The sequence below is a fragment of the Anoplopoma fimbria genome, chromosome 6 (assembly GCF_027596085.1).
Source record: "Anoplopoma fimbria isolate UVic2021 breed Golden Eagle Sablefish chromosome 6, Afim_UVic_2022, whole genome shotgun sequence".
NCBI classification, from domain to species: Eukaryota; Metazoa; Chordata; class Actinopteri; order Perciformes; family Anoplopomatidae; genus Anoplopoma; species Anoplopoma fimbria.
The window spans coordinates 16,656,863-16,674,284 of record NC_072454.1 but is presented as its reverse complement, the minus strand read 5'-3'; the positions used below and the strand labels follow the sequence as shown (position 1 = coordinate 16,674,284).

The following is a 17,422-nucleotide window of genomic DNA, read 5'->3' as shown; positions in this document are numbered from 1 at the left end:
GAGAAAGTGAGTAACAGTTTCTAGTGGATTATCCTCAGTGCGCAACACGGCTGCACTCAAGTAAAAATATAAGTCCTGTGTTATCTGAGGACTCAATAAGGACTCACAGGGACACTCCTTTACTTCAGCCAACTGCACAACCCAGAAAGTCTCATTTGATCTGCTGTTCTTTTTTACTATGTTGGGGATGCTCTAGTCTCTGCTTTGTAGCGGAGAGTGATCTCACCATCACTGCTGCATATGCATAAGCAATGTGCCACTACAGCCTCCACACGAACGCTGCTGCAGCTCCACACGTCTCCAGCGTAAGGAAGCATGACGATAGATGACTTTATTTGAGAGCGGGGGTTTTTTTTTCTTGCAAACCATGAATCAGTTGTAACTTGCAGAATATCGAGCGTCATTGTGGTCTTGTGTTTTATCCCCCGTGGAGGAACATTTTGGTGCAGGGGACCTATAAGAGGATACTACTACTACTACTGCTGCTGCTGCTGCTGCTTGCATTTGCGATCCGCGCGTCCGATTGGATTCAAGCTGCAGTCCACTTCCCACCAACTGCATCTCCACACCTGCGAGAGAGAGAATGTGTCCATCATGACACAATGCGCCGGCACCCTTCCCCATGAACTCTTTGGCGGTTCTGCAGACTTCCATCCACAAGTGGAGCGTCCCTCATGCCTTTCAGCCACAGATACAATCACTTCACAACTACAATGGGACAACGTGACGGGCTGAGTGGACGAGATGTTGCTGCCTGTGGGAGTGCAGTGAGAGTGCAGGGCAGTGACTTCCCGAGGACCCTTGCGGACGAGTGAATGCCGTCTCCGATGTGGAGCTTGTCGCTGTCCGACGCGCGCTTGGTGCTGAAATTTGGATGATGCCTGGCCAGCGACTGCAAGGCTGCCGCTCCCTGCACCTCAACGAGGACAACGGCCGCTTCGTGCTGCTGGCCGTCCTCATCGTACTGTACCTGCTGTGCGGCGCTGCGGTCTTCTCGGCCATAGAGAGGCCGTCGGAGCTGCGTGCTCACGGCCGCTGGAACGGGACGCTCCTCAACTTCAGCGAGACCTTCAACATCAGCCTGCAGGACCTCAACTCCTTCCTGCGGGAGTACGAGGCTGCCATCGCCGCCGGGATCCGGGCTGACGCTCTGAGGCCACGATGGGATTTTACAGGGGCTTTTTATTTTGTTGGAACTGTGGTGTCGACTATAGGTGGGTTGATATATGTTGCATTCACTGACTCTTTGGTCCTGAACACACATTATACAATAGGAAAACCATGTGTAGCCAAGCCCACACTGAGCCTTACAAATAGCACATAACTGCTCACACCATTAAGTCAGTAATTATTTAATGCATTTAAAAGGAATGGGAGGCTAAATAGTGAACACGTTTGTGACTCACTGCCCTGATAAAGCTACATCAAGACAAATAAGTTGGAGAATGTTTAATATTAATACGGCCTCTGCTGGTTAAATAATCATATCATTACTGAAAGTCTGGACATCAAAAGGAGCTGCCATCCCTACAGGCTGCTTCTTTCCACTGGCTTACATACAGAATAACAGATTAACGTTTTTTTTTTCCAGTCATGTGTTACATTCTGGCTGTGAGGGACTTTGGCAACAGGGGCGACATCTGACTCGCCTGCCAGGAATGGCACACTCATCCCTGGCTATAGGACAGCACCCATGAGTGCAGTCCTTTTTTTTTGTTGCCACATTTCCATTCAAACCAACAGGAATGTCAATGAGAAGCCCCGTCTGCTCCCCCTCATTTAACATTTACTCGTGCAATAGGTCAGAAAAGAGCAAGTGTCCCTCGCAGGGCACCCCGAGGGCCAACGATGTGGTGCACTGCATGCCTGATGGCTCCAACGCCCCTGCCCCTTCCTCACTGATGGCTAGAGAGAGGCCACAGCATACAGTGAGCGAGTGAGTGAGTGAGTGAGTGAGTGAGTGAGTGAGTGAGTGAGTGTGAAAGGGTGAACAAGCAAACAGAGACCCTCCAGGTAGTCATTTGAGCTGACAGCTGCTGTCAATCTCTGACCTTGCCCTCGACACACACAAACACACACCTATGTACACTGTGATACCTCCGACACCTCCTATTAATTGAAAACTGTAGCGAGGAGAGCGATAAGGAAAACCGATGGCTACGCATGGGTGCACAGGGAGAATTGGATCCACAACATGCAGGAAACCTGTCAGAAGTGTATTAACAGCAGACCTGTCATGAGAGCTTTACTGTCTCCTCCACCTCCCTGCTCTCAGATACACAGATGCAGAGCTCTCAGGCAGCCAGCGCACTCAGCTCACCGAGTTACAGGAGGGAACCACAGCAGCTGTGTTTGTGTACACATCCGTGGCAGGTTGAAATCCTCTTGTGCTTCAGTTGTCATGACAAGCAAGATCATATAAACTGACTCAGCAGCTTGGGGGGAAAAGGGAGACAAGGGTGATGTCTTTCTACAGTATTTGTCCTTATCATATGCTTGCATGGATTTCTGTCTAGATTTCCATCTCGCTTTGATCTCCAACTCACGCCCCCTTCCCGGCTCGTGTGCTACTTTTTCTGCATGCTTGTGAGCCGCTGATATAAAAGGGATTAGGGGGCCTCCCCACACAATTCAGAGTGGCATCCCCCAGTGCACTCTAGCCACTCCTCCCAAACACTTCTAACCTCAGGGCTGCGGCAGAGGCTTTAAATCAGCAGTGACACTATGCTCCCCTTGATGTGCCTCCACAGTCTTCACTTTGTGAAGCCGTGGTCACTTGAGGTGCTTGTTTATAGAAAGTTTTGGTCAGATTCACCAGCCATTAGTCCCACACCTAGTGTGTTGTTTCCCAATTTCAGGGAATGTTGCAGGAAAACAACACAAAAGAAATGCAGCTTTTTCTAAAGTATGGTGTAAACAACTGCAACAACATCATGCATCCGTTCTCTGACATTTTTCTTCTTTACATCTTCTAAAGACGTCTACTCAGTAGCCACTCTGGAGCTTTCCATCATATCACAGGATCTTCCTCAGCGAATGAAGTTGCCCTGTTTTTGTAAATTGTAAATGTTTGAATTTCATTTTTTCAGAGCACTCTAAGGACTTCTTGTCCTTATGTCCATGCTGGCTTAAAAGTTGACATAGAAAGTTCTCAACTGTTTACGAGGTCACAGAATATCTGCCAATCTCAACTTTTGGCCATGGTGTTGATGCGGCTCTACGGATGACAGTGTTAATCCATTTAACATTTGAAAATGGCAGGTTAACAATTGAAATGTTCCAACGACATTTGGATGGTTAGCCATGAAATTTGGAACAAAACTGTTATTATCCCATGTTTTGATGAATGACCAAATTACTGAAAAACGAATGACAATCCCATCGGTCTCAGCTGTAAAATGTTAAGGTGGACAAATACAACACAAATACAAGTCTATCACTACTCTTTTTCAAAAAAAATCCAAGAGCCTAGAAAAGCTATTTTATTTGCATTAAGTCTTCCCAATGTAAAGTCAATAGGTCGAGCAGGAGAAATGCCAATGCACATGTGTAGTTGGCCGTAAAACACAGAGTCTAACCAGGAACTTTTTCAAGGCTAGGAGACTTTTTCGGCAGTCTCACTTGGCAATCAATTTTCATACCTGTGAGTGGGCACCATCTTTGTGTCCGGTATCCATTGCATCCATGGGTAAACATCAACAGTATTGCTTTAGCATTTTCTTTCTGACCGTGTTTCGTATGTTGACGTGAGCATCTAGCTCAAAGCAGCACTCTGTTTATGTACAGCCTCACAGAGCCACTAGCTTGGCTGTGAATCTCATCTTGTTAAAGCTTTGAAGAGTTTGTATTTGTCTACATCCAACTCTTGGTGTTGTTGTCCTGCCCTACATTTTCAGACACAGCTTAAATGTATTGCATGCTTAATGAAGAGGGCACAAGTAAACAGAATTTATATTAATAGTAAAGCTATTTATAACCCCCAAGGCTGATTGATGGCTGCCAACTGCCAATTAGGACAGCTCTCTTTGGCTGTTTGTGGGCCTGTTTATGTCTCATTGTAAGTTGCTACGGTGACATTTGTGAGAAATACTTTGTCAGCTTTGAAGTGCTCACAGGTGTAATACTTGTCTGTGGATCAAGTGTATTTAGGGATGGCTGTCTGATATAAGACTGTTAACTTGTTGAGATCGAGTGGGACAGGCGTGTTAGGGCAGTTAGTCGTTCTGCAGTCATAATATTCAGGGTTATTTATTCCTGGGGAAGGTCTTTGTCTTGCCTCTCTTTGCCTCTGGCAGCCACTGCACCTTCCAGCTCCATCATACTCATAACCACCCACTCAGAGAAGTCACAAAGGCAGACAAGGCAAAAAGGACAGTTGAACAAAAACCTCTTATTGGAGGCTAAATCATCCCTGTCAGTGGAGTTGAGAGATCAAATTCTGCTAAACCCTGGCTGTACAGAGCTGTGCTTCAGCAGGATGACCGGGCACTCTGGCCACGTCTCTTCCCTCTCCAACCTCTGATTCCAGGTCGATATTTTAATCAAAGTGGCCTCATTAGGCTAATGCTTTCAACTTCATATTGACACTAAGAGTGGTGCTAAAGCAACTCTATTGTATTTTCTAGGTTGCAGTTTTTGGTGTCACATCCGATTGCATTGGAAAAGCTCTTCAAAAGATAGCCTAAAGCTGCATCTATTAATATTTCTTTAATATCAATGGATCAAATGACTATGTTTAGTGTGAAAGGAGTCACTCGTAGTGACAAACTCAGAAGAATTATCACCTAAATCTGCTTTTCTCCTCAGCTCTACAGTGCATTGTAGCATCTTTCAGCTCTTTGTTTTGTTTATACAACCAACAGCTTTACATTGGTTCACATAGAGGCATCAGTATTAAATTGAGACTGTTTCAAAATCAGTTTCATAACATTATACAGTATGAACATTATTACATAAACCTATAGTTTTTATGGCAGGGCTCTTTTTACAGGTGTTATTGTGCATATTCTCTATGGTTGGATTTGTCCATTTAATTGGTTATTAAATGGACCGAGTTGGAGGAGTGAGTCAACTGTAGCCTAGTAAGACCTCATCATAGCAGCATCATAAAGCTGATATATGTACGGTTTATAACCTCTGATCACAGTGCAAGAGTGTAATTCCCTCCAAACTGAGCCAAATCTGGGCTAGTAGTGTCAGTGACAGTCAGTTAACATTTTACTGTAAAAGCCAAGACACATTGCCAAAAGGCATGACTTCGCAGACATTTTCCAATTTTCCAACCAACCTGCATTTTGACATCACATTCAGTTCCTAAAATGAGTATAGTGTGATAGAGAAATGTCTTTTTTGTTAACTGAAGATAACTGCAAGCATGTTATGTCATGATCAGGAGAAATTATTATAATTGACCATGTCCTCTTCGTCATTGAGATAGTAAACAATCAGGCCTAATGGTTTAGTTTAGTGTTATCTTCCCCGTATTCCCATGCCAATTTAAAAAGTGCTGATTTTGCAGCAGAGTCTTACTGAGGAACACTTGTGCGGCCTATTACACGCTTGTCTGACCAGGGCCCATGTATCTGGATGAAACCGCAAATCATATCTGTTCTCTGTACTGTCCTGCACCTTCTATTTCTCGAGTCTCTGAGGTTCCAAGACAATATCACCTCAGACTGGCAGAGCATGCATTTGGCATTTAAGCAGATTGAAATGTCACATGACGGACTCCGTGGATTCCTGAAGTCTGGCTGTGTTTTTGCTTTGATGTCGTGCTCGTATTTAGATGAAGCGCTCGGTGCTGCCTCGCTGGGAAAAAAACATCTGTGTTGTTGTTGCTATCGGTGTATGTTATGAGTGTGCTTACAGGAGGTGGGTGGGAGGTTTGAAATCTGTGTAATCAGATTCTTCGATGCACATCATTTGTTCTTGCTGTCCGTCTCTCACTTTAGCACTGTTTCACAGTCCAAGACATGTTGAATCCTGTCTAACATCCATCTCAAATCTAACTAATTATAATGCACTCACCTATTTGGATCAATTCATTTAATCATTTTTATCTCCTTATACGGTGTGTTACTGCAGGGCAACATTGCAATTGTGTTACTAAATAGTCTGCTCATATCACACAAGCAGTACATTACATAATGAAGAGAAGATCACTTTACAGTTTATTTAACAGAACCATTTGAAGCTGGTCAGTATGACTCTCTATTCCTTACCTCCCCTCTCCTCTCTTTAGATCTCCAGGCCGCTCTGTGAAATCACAGACTCAGAGGAAATGTCACTGTTAAAAATGGAAAACAGAGGACCTTCAGTCACATGAAAGGCAATGGAGGTCTCTTTGGATTGTGTGCAGTCCGGACGCTCAGTACGAAAATAGTGTCCCCAATGAGGAAGGGGAGCACCGCTGCTGCATAGACGTTCCTGAAGACTGTGTCTTAATTAATCGTGTTGCTGTGCAGAATACTTCATTTCTTTTTTAGATTAACATTGTAAAAATATTTATTTCTAAGGTGAAAGGTATCACTCGTAACGACAAACCCACACAGATTCTGTGTTTCTCCGTCCCTGAATTATTGTTTACGTTTATGGCGCACACCCATAAAATGTCTTAAAGAAGTGGACTTAGTAACCGTAACCTATCTTTATGGTTTGTGACTGCTGTTCTGAAGCCTCGAGTTCAGCATTTTGGCCGTTGCCATCTTGGTTTTTGCAACAAGAAATCTCACAAGAGTGAGAGCTAAACATAGCCGAACACTAAAAAATCCTTTTTTAGGCATCCAAAATTTTTACAATTGAGACTGGACAACACAGTGGCAGCGACCTGTCAATCAAGAGGTAGCCACGCCCTAAAGCATACCCTGCTTTTAATTTTACTCTAAATGGAACCATAATTTACCAAATGAACATCATGCTGTATTGAAGAAGACTTGAAACTAATTGAGACCATGACTCGTGTTTACAAAAAAAACGTTAATTACTGTAAAATTGAAAATCACTCACTCAAATTGCCTGACTTTAAAAAAGATGGAAAAATATAAATAATATTCGCCAGATATCACACAGCTGCTTGGAATACATTTTGTCCCACAATTTTCTGCCCCTCTCTGAGTTTCTCACCTCACTGGGTGCTTCCTGAGGTGGAGTGGAAATGTGTGTGTGTGCGTGTGTGCGTGTGTGTGCGTGTTTGTGTGTGTGTGTGTGTGTGTGTGTGTGTGTGTGTGTGTGTGTGTGTAGGGCAAACCTGCTGAGAGGGACTGGCTTCAATAAATCCCCATCTTACTTAACTGCGGCTGTACAGGACAGCTGTACACACCTCTGCACTCTGTCACAGCGGGTCATAAATCTGCCCAGACTTGCTAAGGCGCGCATTCACCTACGTACAGTAACTCAAAGACTTAAACCATCGTGGCACAGTGATACCGATCATTTTATAGGACACAGCAGAATTGCTGGGAAAACTCATTAGCATTTCACTGAATCTGCTCTTTGCACCGGCCAAGGCTCTTTGTACCCTGCAGTCCTCTGCCCTGCTTCCTTCCAGGGCTAATTTCAACAGACATTTTAAATCATATTCCGGTGTTAATATTTTGGTTATCACCAGTTTCTCTGACAACCAAATTTGCAGTGGTGCTGACGTCAATGCTGACTCACAACTGTGAGGGTTTAAACTTCCCCCATAAGCAGAAAAGTCCCTCTCTTGAAACTTTTGTATTGGTTGGCAACCTTTGACGCAGTAACCCCAGAAAAAAGCGTTGCCATGTTTTGCAGTTAGCCTTCTTAGCAGATTCCACTTCTGCACCAGCAGAACATTTAACTGCATCTTGGGGTCATGTATATAAATAGTTTTCAATGTTAATAAGCTAACAGCGAACAGCAGGATTTGGCAGCCTTCCATCTGTCTCATTGTGTGAAGGAGGGGCTACTTGTGCGAGAGCAGAGAGAGAGACACGGGGGGGGGGGACATGCTGCACTATTGTATCTCCCGCCCGACCACTTGGCTCTGCTGCCTCGGGGCGATTGGTTGCCCCGTCGCTCAGAGGTCCCTGCGGCCGATCCACCCGGTCACAGCTTTTTTCTGTCCTGGCCCCTCAGTGGTGGAATGAACTCCCCACTGACGTCAGGACAGCAGAGTCACTGCCCATCTTTCGGCGCAGGCTGAAAACTCACCTTTTCAAGAAGTACTACCCTGAGCCTTCCACTTAGCACTTATTGTATTCGTATCAGTTCGCTGCACTTATTGTATTCGTATTCGTTTACTGCACTTATCCTGGTCGTATTAGTTTGTAGCACTTATTGTATTCGTATTAGTCTGTTGCAATTATTGTTTTCGTAGTAATTTGCTTCTGCACTATACTTTTGCTCTGGTTTATGCTTTAAGATGCTTGTTTAAGAAAGGAGATGCACTTATGACTTCTGGTGACTAGTAGTTCTCTTGAATACCTATGTTGAATACACTTCCTGTAAGTCGCTTTGGATAAAAGCGTCTGCTAAATGACTGTAATGTAATGTAATGTAATGTATCTTTCAACTGCAAGCAGCATACTGAAATAGTATTCATTGCAAAAAAAGTCAAATTTCACATTTGAGATGAATCAACATCCTCCCACACCATCACGTTCCTTTTTGGTCAGAACAGAGCAAACACAATAACAGCATAACTAGTGAGTGACTTTTGAGCATGACCTTCAATCATTAAGATGGTTGGTCATTAGATTACAAGATGGCGTCATCATTGGAGCTTGAGATCATACTGCTGGAAGCCAAGGCCATTGCGTATCACACATCTGCCTTCGAGAGAAGTGATAATTCAAAGACTAGAGCTTGTGTAAAATTGGACTACATGCAGTTCCACTCATGTCGGATTTTTCACTCAATCTGTTCAGCTTAGAGAAAACAGCACACTTGATCCCTTCCTTTATTTCAACAAAACCGTGCTGGCTTCTCAGTGAACACACACACTGGCCACTGTGAAGATCAGCTGCAAGCACAAGAATTTAAATCATTCAAGAAACAGAGCTACTTTTCTAACACTCAGCCTCTTGCCACTTGGGCACTTTTATTCGACACACATTTGGATTTTGAAATAATGGTTATCCTTGAAAAAACACCAGGATCACACATAGCTCAAATCGTCAAAATGTATATTTTGTCTTCATGCCAACATTCATAAACAATTCAGCTACCTCCAGGCTGGCAGCCACTGGCAGAGTCTCACACTCATAGTAGGCACTTAATGTAGTAAGTAAGTAAGGCAACATAATGTAATTGTGAGCAACATAGCATTGCCTCTTCATTTATCTGAGGCAGCTTGCTCTGATTTTGTCTATGTGTTATCCAGGATCATTATTGCAGCTGTCACTTATTTCAGGGACTTGTGCTTTCACATTATCAGTAATGAAAATTCATTAAATGGAATATCTGCTGAGCCTCAAGCATTCATTTCCTGCTGGCATCTGATTTGACTGTTTTCATATGATGGAACACATGATCCAAAGACGTACAGTGCATTTAATGTTGCGTTACCATGATACTGTATGAGCACCAAATCTGTATCATCTATTATGGTGAACATGGCTTATCACACTGATCTGAGGGTGATAGTGTTTCAAAGGCTCCACCTGGACAGGTGTGTTTACTTTTCGGAATAATACAAGAGGGCTTTATGTAGCTAAGCTTTAACTCAAACATTGGCTCTGCATACAGAGCAAGACACTAGGAAACACAAGGACATTCGGCCTTTCGATCATTCATGGAGAAGCTATTAATCTGATGAGGGAATGACTCCTCAGTCACATGAAAGGACAAAATCTGTGTTACCATTTGCTGATGGACAACGAAACCAAGTGAATCTTAATTTTAATTTGGGTTATTGAAGCCCTGACTCCTATAAACTGCACAATAATGGACGCCATGCATGTAGGAGTCTTTGCAGTTCTTTTTAAAACCCTGCAAAGATGAAAAACAGATAGAAGAATGAAGAGAAATATAATAAATGTTGGCGCAGATCCAAAGACAATGCAGCATCTTTTTTCGACAATAAATCAATACAGACAGTCCAGGCAGAGTCATCAATCCTCCTGGCTCTCTTTGCCAGTGAATTAAGAACTGAGATACAATTTAAAACAATAGACTCAAATCAGTTACGGAGGAGCCAAACAAATCACAACATCTGAAAAAAAGGTATTGTAAGTTGTGGTTTACTGCACAGGTTTGTGTTGCTCTGTAGATGTTACCTTGTTACTTCTAACAGTGCAAGTCTGAGCTCTCTCTTGCAATTTATATCTGCTCTGACTCACTTTAACAACTTTTACATGTCACCTCAGTCCATTATTTCTGATCATTGCACAGCCATGTGTAACACAATTAACATGAAACACTCATTATTAATGCTTTGACAGGCAGAACAGATAAACCATTAACATACCGCCTTTACTGTGTGGGGCTGAGCTGGGTGTGAAATTCAAAGCCAAATTGTTTTGCTCCTGGACCACATAGAAATATTGTTGCATGTGCAGGGTTTGGGTGTTTTATTAACATTACTTTGGCCTTTGTTTAACTTGTATATGCAGTGCACAGATACAACAGTACAGCTGAATATCAATGATGTATGTGACCTATCCTATCATCTGCTTTTTGTAAAACTGGCAGCACAGAGTGAGTTTTCCTATTATTATCCAGTCTGCCAGTAATCTTGGCAGCTTCTCAGCAAATGTTGTCGTGATGATGTCTTAGGTCTGGCCATGTTGCGGCTTCATCAGCCCTCTGTCCTCTCCGCAGACCCCCGCAACGCCACCCCATGACAAATGATTTCCTGTTCATCAGAGAAACACAGTCATCAGAGGGATGTGGCGTTTTCAGCTGCTGGTCCTATCAGGCCAATTTGAGAGTATTCCCACTAGTGGGATGCAGTTAGTTTGACTTGGAGCTTGCATTTAAGCTCATTAATTAGGGACATGGGGAGGCCAGAGGAGGCAGAGATTCGAGTTTTTGGTTTGCAAAACAGTCACTTAATGAATCTTTGGCTCAATGTTCAGGCCCTCTGGGAGTTGTGTGGGGGGATGTTGTTGTCTTCAATGAGACAGGGTGACCTTCAGATTCAATAATTCTCAGAGAGACAGGTGAACGTACAGCCCATGTCCTTCATTCAGAAACGGGAACATGACTGAGTGCTTTTAGTTGCCCTTTATTATCATGGGTATCCATTAAAAGCGTCATCCCTCCTGATTATTTCTCTTGAATTGTGTTCTTCTAGATTAGTTCTGATGGTCCTTATTTTCCCCCAATTATCAGCTGAACTCACTCACATTAATAGCAGACTCCTCCAACATGACGGAAATGTGCTCTGCTTTAAGAAGGTTGGCCTTGTGAGGCCATTTTCCAGGAAAGGGAATCAATATGTCTTTTTTGGGATACTTTGTTTTTCAAGAGATGTCGATTTTGGCTTTGCCACCAGCTCCAAGGTGAGCTGTCTGAAAACAGCAATGACTCTACTACATACACCAAGTATTAAATAGATTTGTTCATCTTTATTTATTTTTTTAAATAGACGATTAAATTATGTATTCAATTTGTATGCTGAATCAATCAGCAAATCCCATGTCAAGGTCAAACCAATGAGCATCGTCTGTGTAGCCAAAGCCTGACGCAGATTATTGTGTACCATCAAGCTCCATTGTTGTCCAAAACCTATTAAAGGAGCCTAATATGTCATTCAGAACATTAATATAGCTGTGAAGAACTATGTGCTGTAAGATGTGGTGGATTGATGGCGCCCTGAGCAGAGAATTAAGTCACACTCCCTCTTTGAGCGTTGTTATCTGAGCTTCTCTGTTCCTTTTTTAGCTCTTTTGGCTCCGTCAGCATTGATGCCGTTGTTAGCACTGTTAGCACCATTAGCACTTCTATCCACCATCATTTCAGCTCAGCCACCTCCATTTATGCTTGTGACACTAGAGGTGAGAGCCATGTGCAGAAATCCCGGCTCAGACTTTGAATAACGTTCATGGCACCTTAAAAAAAACACATCAGTGAGCAGCACTGTTTAATCAATCCCAAAACACTAACACACACTTAAAGTAATTTTTTAGCTTGTTTGAGCCACCTAGGGGACGCAAGTCCAACATTCACTCTCTTTTTGCTCTGTTTTTGGTCTCCAACTTCTCTCAAGGGAAGTTTCTCATGCCATGGGATTTGTTGACAATAATAAAAACATAGATTACCTACTTTACATGTATGAAAATGACCTATAATCTGTCAGTATGTTTCTGTTGTGATGGTGATGTGCTTATTGGGAAATAGTTATAGTGCTTCATTGTTTTCATGCACATAATGCTATAAAATAGTACAATTCAATATATCTTGCCAACGGAAAATGTCACTCTGCCAACCGAGGAGAGTTTGACCAGTGCACTTTATGGGATTAGATTTAATAGCTGCTTTAGCTCCTTTGTGCTTAAAATTCTTCAGATAATGACATACTTACTGAGAGTTGTAGTCCTTAAACAGGTGTCCTTCACTCGGTGCAGCTCTTTGGGGTAAAATCTAATGATTGATTACTGTTTAGAGGTGAGTGGTGTACTGAGTGTAGCAAATCAAATGCAGAGACCATCAATACTTCTATTAGCAAGACTCTCAGTAATTTGTGCTCCTTGTTTTGATCCTGACTTTACCACACAACTTAATAGTCCATTGTAATTTGCCATTGGACTGTAATGAGAGCTGCTTAGTCTTAATTGTGTCAACTTTGTGATTACTACTGAGTACATGGGATTTGAACTTGACCACTGGAGCTAAAAGCTAACCTTAACCTTCAAATCACTGCAGGCCCCCCCCATTTCATCTCCCCACGGTCCGATAACCATTAGAGCATTGTCTTCTTCTTCTACTCTTAAAACTGTCAGGTGGTAATTAATAGATACTAATGGCACTATTTCCATCAGGTTCCTCCTGGTTGAAGCTCTAGTGTGTGATTATATGTGCAAGCATCATTGGCCATTAGAGCATAACATCATTTTATGTAGAGTTGAGCATACTGTATTTAATGTTAATTATTAAATATTCTCCCGGGGCTCTGATTTAATTGGATTAGCACACATATGATTTCCTGCATTATCAAGTTCTGCTGAACTAAATGACTCCTGGCTTGGACACAGTGGAAAGATCAAATTGAGGTCAGCAGCAGGATCATTGGTCCGGATTAGAGACTTTGTAACAATTAAGAGTTTTAAATTCCCACGTCTTTGTGAGTAAAGTCACACAGTGTTTGGTTTTAGTTTCCCAGCCCTTTGCTTTCTATTATTGTTCTGTTTTCCCTTAATGCACCTTGACACAATTGTCTGGAGTAATGGCTCTGAAATGCTACACCGAATCAATGCCTGGTGCCTTTTCCTCTCTTAGGTAATTTACTTGGTAATGAGAGACGGTGCGGAAGACTGTCTCTGTGCGCGCTGAGAAGATGTAATCTGTTTTCCCTATTATTCAGTTGGGTTAAAAAGACTCGGCCTGATAATTAATTAACCCTGAAACACTGAAATGGGATTTCACTGAACGGCTTTATTTGGGTAATCACATCACCTCCCAACTGCCCCTCACTGTCTGTTACTGAACTTTGTCACTATCTTTGTCAAAACCAGATAATTCAGCGTTTGGTGTACCGTATATAACCTACACATATACCTCTGTGTGTGTAAGGCCATAAGGTGTGTGTACATGCGTTGGGGTCATATTCCCTCTTTGCTCACAAAAAAACAATCTGTATCAATCAGTGTTGATCTAAATGACCCGGCGTGTCAACAGCAAACCCACAGGAGAGTGGTTTTCAGGGCGAGAGATAAGGTCAAAAAAGCCATTTTGGGTATCATAAAGGAAGTATTGTCTAGATATTGATGTAATTTATTACCTGACATGGATGGTTATAGACGGGTTAGTGAAAAAGGGGGGAAAAGCGCTGCCCTAATGCTCCGAGAAGACTGAAAGGGAGGATAGCCATAATGGAACAATCAATTAACCTTGGCCTGGAAGTGAACTGGTTGATATTTCAGCACGATTTTATTTGTTGACGAATAAACCATCTGCTGTTCTGTGGATAAGGGGAATGACACTGTGTGTGTGCGTTCAAGGGTGTGTGCTTGCATTGACCCTGGGATAAAAGTATGAGCGCTATGGTGTGTGCGTGTGTGTGTGTGTGTGTGTGTGTGTGTGTGTGTGTGTGTGTTGTGTGTGTGTGTGTGTGTGTGTGTGTGTGTGTGTGTGTGTGTGTGTGTGTGTGTGTGTGTGTGTGTGTGTGTGTGTGTGTTTTACCCATATTGTGGAGAACATAAATCTAACGTTAATTGTTACATTTGAGGATGAAGAACTGGTTTGAGGTCAGGGTAAGTTAAAGGTTAAGGTTAAGGTTAAGGCTAGGGTAAGGGTTAGAAGTATCATCAAGATCATTAAAAAACACTACTGCGTGTGCGTGTGTGTGTGTGTGTGTGTGTGTGTGTGTGTGTGTGTGTGTGTGTGTGCGTGTGCACAAATAACCATATGATGTATACACAGCCCTGCGACAGACTGGCGACCTGTCCAGGGTGAACCCTGCCTTCGCCCATTGACAGCTGAGATCGGCTCCAGCACCACTGCGACCCTTAACTGGATAAGCAGGTTACGGAAAATGGATGGATGGATGTATACACAAGTCCAAGTAGTGAAAGTCACTCTTTGTCTTGGCTGCTCACAGTAAAAGTCCCCACTGTGGCCATAACCTGAAATGGGGGCTTGAAAGTAGACATTATTTTAAGGTGTCACAAGCAATACAAGTTAGGAACAAATGCTAGAGTATAAACCTTACATATGAATTTTCTTTCTGTAAATGTAGACGCCTTTTTGCAGTTGTTATGCTGAAAAAATTGACAACACAATTTGATCTTAAAGAGGAAACAATATTGTCCTCAAATACCTAGACACTCATCAGCTAATGTGAATGTCAGAGCTACACTGTAGCTGCAAAGTCAGAGCTGCACCTGTGATGCTCCTCGAGAATTGCTCCTTCAACGTGAGGCAGAATCCATAAACATCCTCTCCTCTCCTCACGCCTTCCTCAGCTTGAACACTCAGTCTAATTGACTAAGAAATCAGAAGATAGCAGGAAGCCAAACCACATAGCAGAGAGGGAAAAAATATTCAGAAGGCTTACCTAAGCTTATTCCTGGCATCCTCCTCCCCTCAATGTCCTTGTTTTTTTATTTCCTGAAAAAATGATGATAACTTTAGACACAATTAAATCTATGCGCTCATCAAAAGATGTTTTTTTTTTTGGCAAATGCTAATTGCACCCAGGTGTCAGAAGCCATCAATACTTTTTGCACCCAGGCCAAATAGCCATTTTAGCTTTTTACACCAGGGTGTGTATAGCATGGCAGAAACAAGCACCCAGGTGTCTGTAGCCAACAATGCTATTTGCACACTGATACTGTATGTTATGAAGCCTACTGTAGGCTTTGTATATTTTCCTAAATGTCATTTTGTTGCCTAAACCTACTAGTAAAAAAAAGGAATATCCTAATCATTAAAAAAAAAAAAAAGTCTATTGAGTGCACAAGTTTCAAACCCCCCTTTCCTGTGTGAAATCTATCCTCCACAACATTTTCCCAAAACATACGTTGCCACTCGTTATATAACTATATACTACTTTATAATACTACTTTTACTACTACTCCTAAATCTTCGCTCTGGCAGAAAGCCCTTAGGCTAGCTAAATATTACTAAATTAAAAAGCATACTCAACTTGGCTGGCTGTAAATAGCCAAATAGCCAAATAACATGTGACTATTTTCACCCGGGTGCAAATAGACTGTTGTTGTTGTTTTTATTCTGGTTTACTGTTAATAAATGTAATGCTGGTTTCACATTAGAGCTCAGTTAGTTTTTTTCCCTTTTTCTCTCTCCACTTCACAACATGCAACCTCATTTGCAATGCAAAAGAAATCTTTTTTTAATTATGCCATAGTCACTTTTTTTATTGTGCTCTCTGTGCATTACAATGATTAAACACAGTCTCATCCTCCAGAGGAAGCTTACAGTCTTGTATCAGCATCATAATAAATCATTATGCAGTACTTTCTGCAAATTACTTGTGCACTCAATCCCCTCAATGTTTAGATTTAAGGTTGTTCTGCTTTCAGGCATCGCTTCACTTGTTTCAGACCAGAGATATAACTTATTTTGAGGAATCTGAAGTCATGACGTGAAAATGTGTCCTCAGTTAGGGGACTAAGTGTCTGATACCTCTCTTCTGTCTCTGCAGGTTTTGGGATGACAACGCCTGTGACAGTGGCAGGCAAGGTGTTCCTGATCTTTTATGGGCTTCTGGGCTGTGCGGCTACCATCCTCTTCTTTAACCTCTTCCTGGAGCGCATCATTACACTGCTGGCCGTGGTGATGAAGGCTGTGAGGGAGCGGAGAATCAGGAACAGTGGTCTACTCCCTCCAGGCATCCGCCATGACTTCTCCGCCTACTCCCTCCCCGGCTGGAAGCCCTCTGTGTACCATGTGATGCTGATTCTCGGCCTGTCAGCCATCACCATCTCCTGCTGTGCGTCAGCCATGTACACTCCCGTGGAGGGCTGGGCTTACTTAGACTCACTTTACTTCTGCTTTGTCACCTTCAGCACCATTGGATTTGGGGATTTTGTCAGCAGCCAAGGCGCGGCTTACGAATACCAAAGCCTCTACAGGGTGGCTAACTTCTTCTTCATGCTAATGGGAGTGTGCTGCATCTACTCACTCTTCAATGTCATCTCTATTGTCATCAAGCAGGTGCTCAACTGGATTCTGGAGAAAATGAGCTGCTTGTTTTGCCAGCGCTGCAATAAGGCCAACGTCCTCCTGGGCAGACGCAATGCCATTCGCCCAGGCTCCAAGGGTCGCCAGGGTCGGCTTGGCCAGCCGCCCGACTCAGATGGACCTTGTGATAGTGATACTGAGGGACGCAGACTATCGGGGGAGATGATCTCTATGAAAGACTTGGCAGCCTCTAACAAGGTGTCGCTGGCCATCATGCAGAAGCAGCTGTCTGAGTCGGCCAATGGGTATCCCAGGACAGTGTGCGGCAGCTCACGCCATAATGGTTTCTCTGGGGGGGTTGGCGCACTTGGTATCATGAACAACAGGCTGGCAGAGACGAGTAACTCCAGGTAGAGGACACAGTGAGACAGGAAGTATAGGATCTTTTGATTCCCATACTGCGTAACAAACGCTGAGGTTGACGGGCATTAAAAAAAAAACAAGGCTTCTGGGATGGATTGGCAATGTACCTTGTTATGCATGACCCATATGATTTTTTGGATACTTGGAGACTGTGGAGATAACGCAGGTAATGATGGCGATGGTTTCAGTGATGATTTGATGATGATGGCATGACGAGAGAACCACAGAGTCA

General features: G+C 43.0%; 1 protein-coding gene across 1 annotated transcript; it reads left to right on the top strand.

The window, feature by feature from the left end:
• Positions 1-874: 874 nt before the first annotated feature.
• Positions 875-17,181, top strand: kcnk12 (potassium channel, subfamily K, member 12). Its single transcript, XM_054600739.1, has 2 exons — positions 875-1,214; positions 16,289-17,181. Exons 1-2 carry the CDS (start codon positions 875-877, stop codon positions 17,179-17,181), a joined length of 1,233 nt encoding a protein of 410 aa, XP_054456714.1.
• Positions 17,182-17,422: the final 241 nt, after the last annotated feature.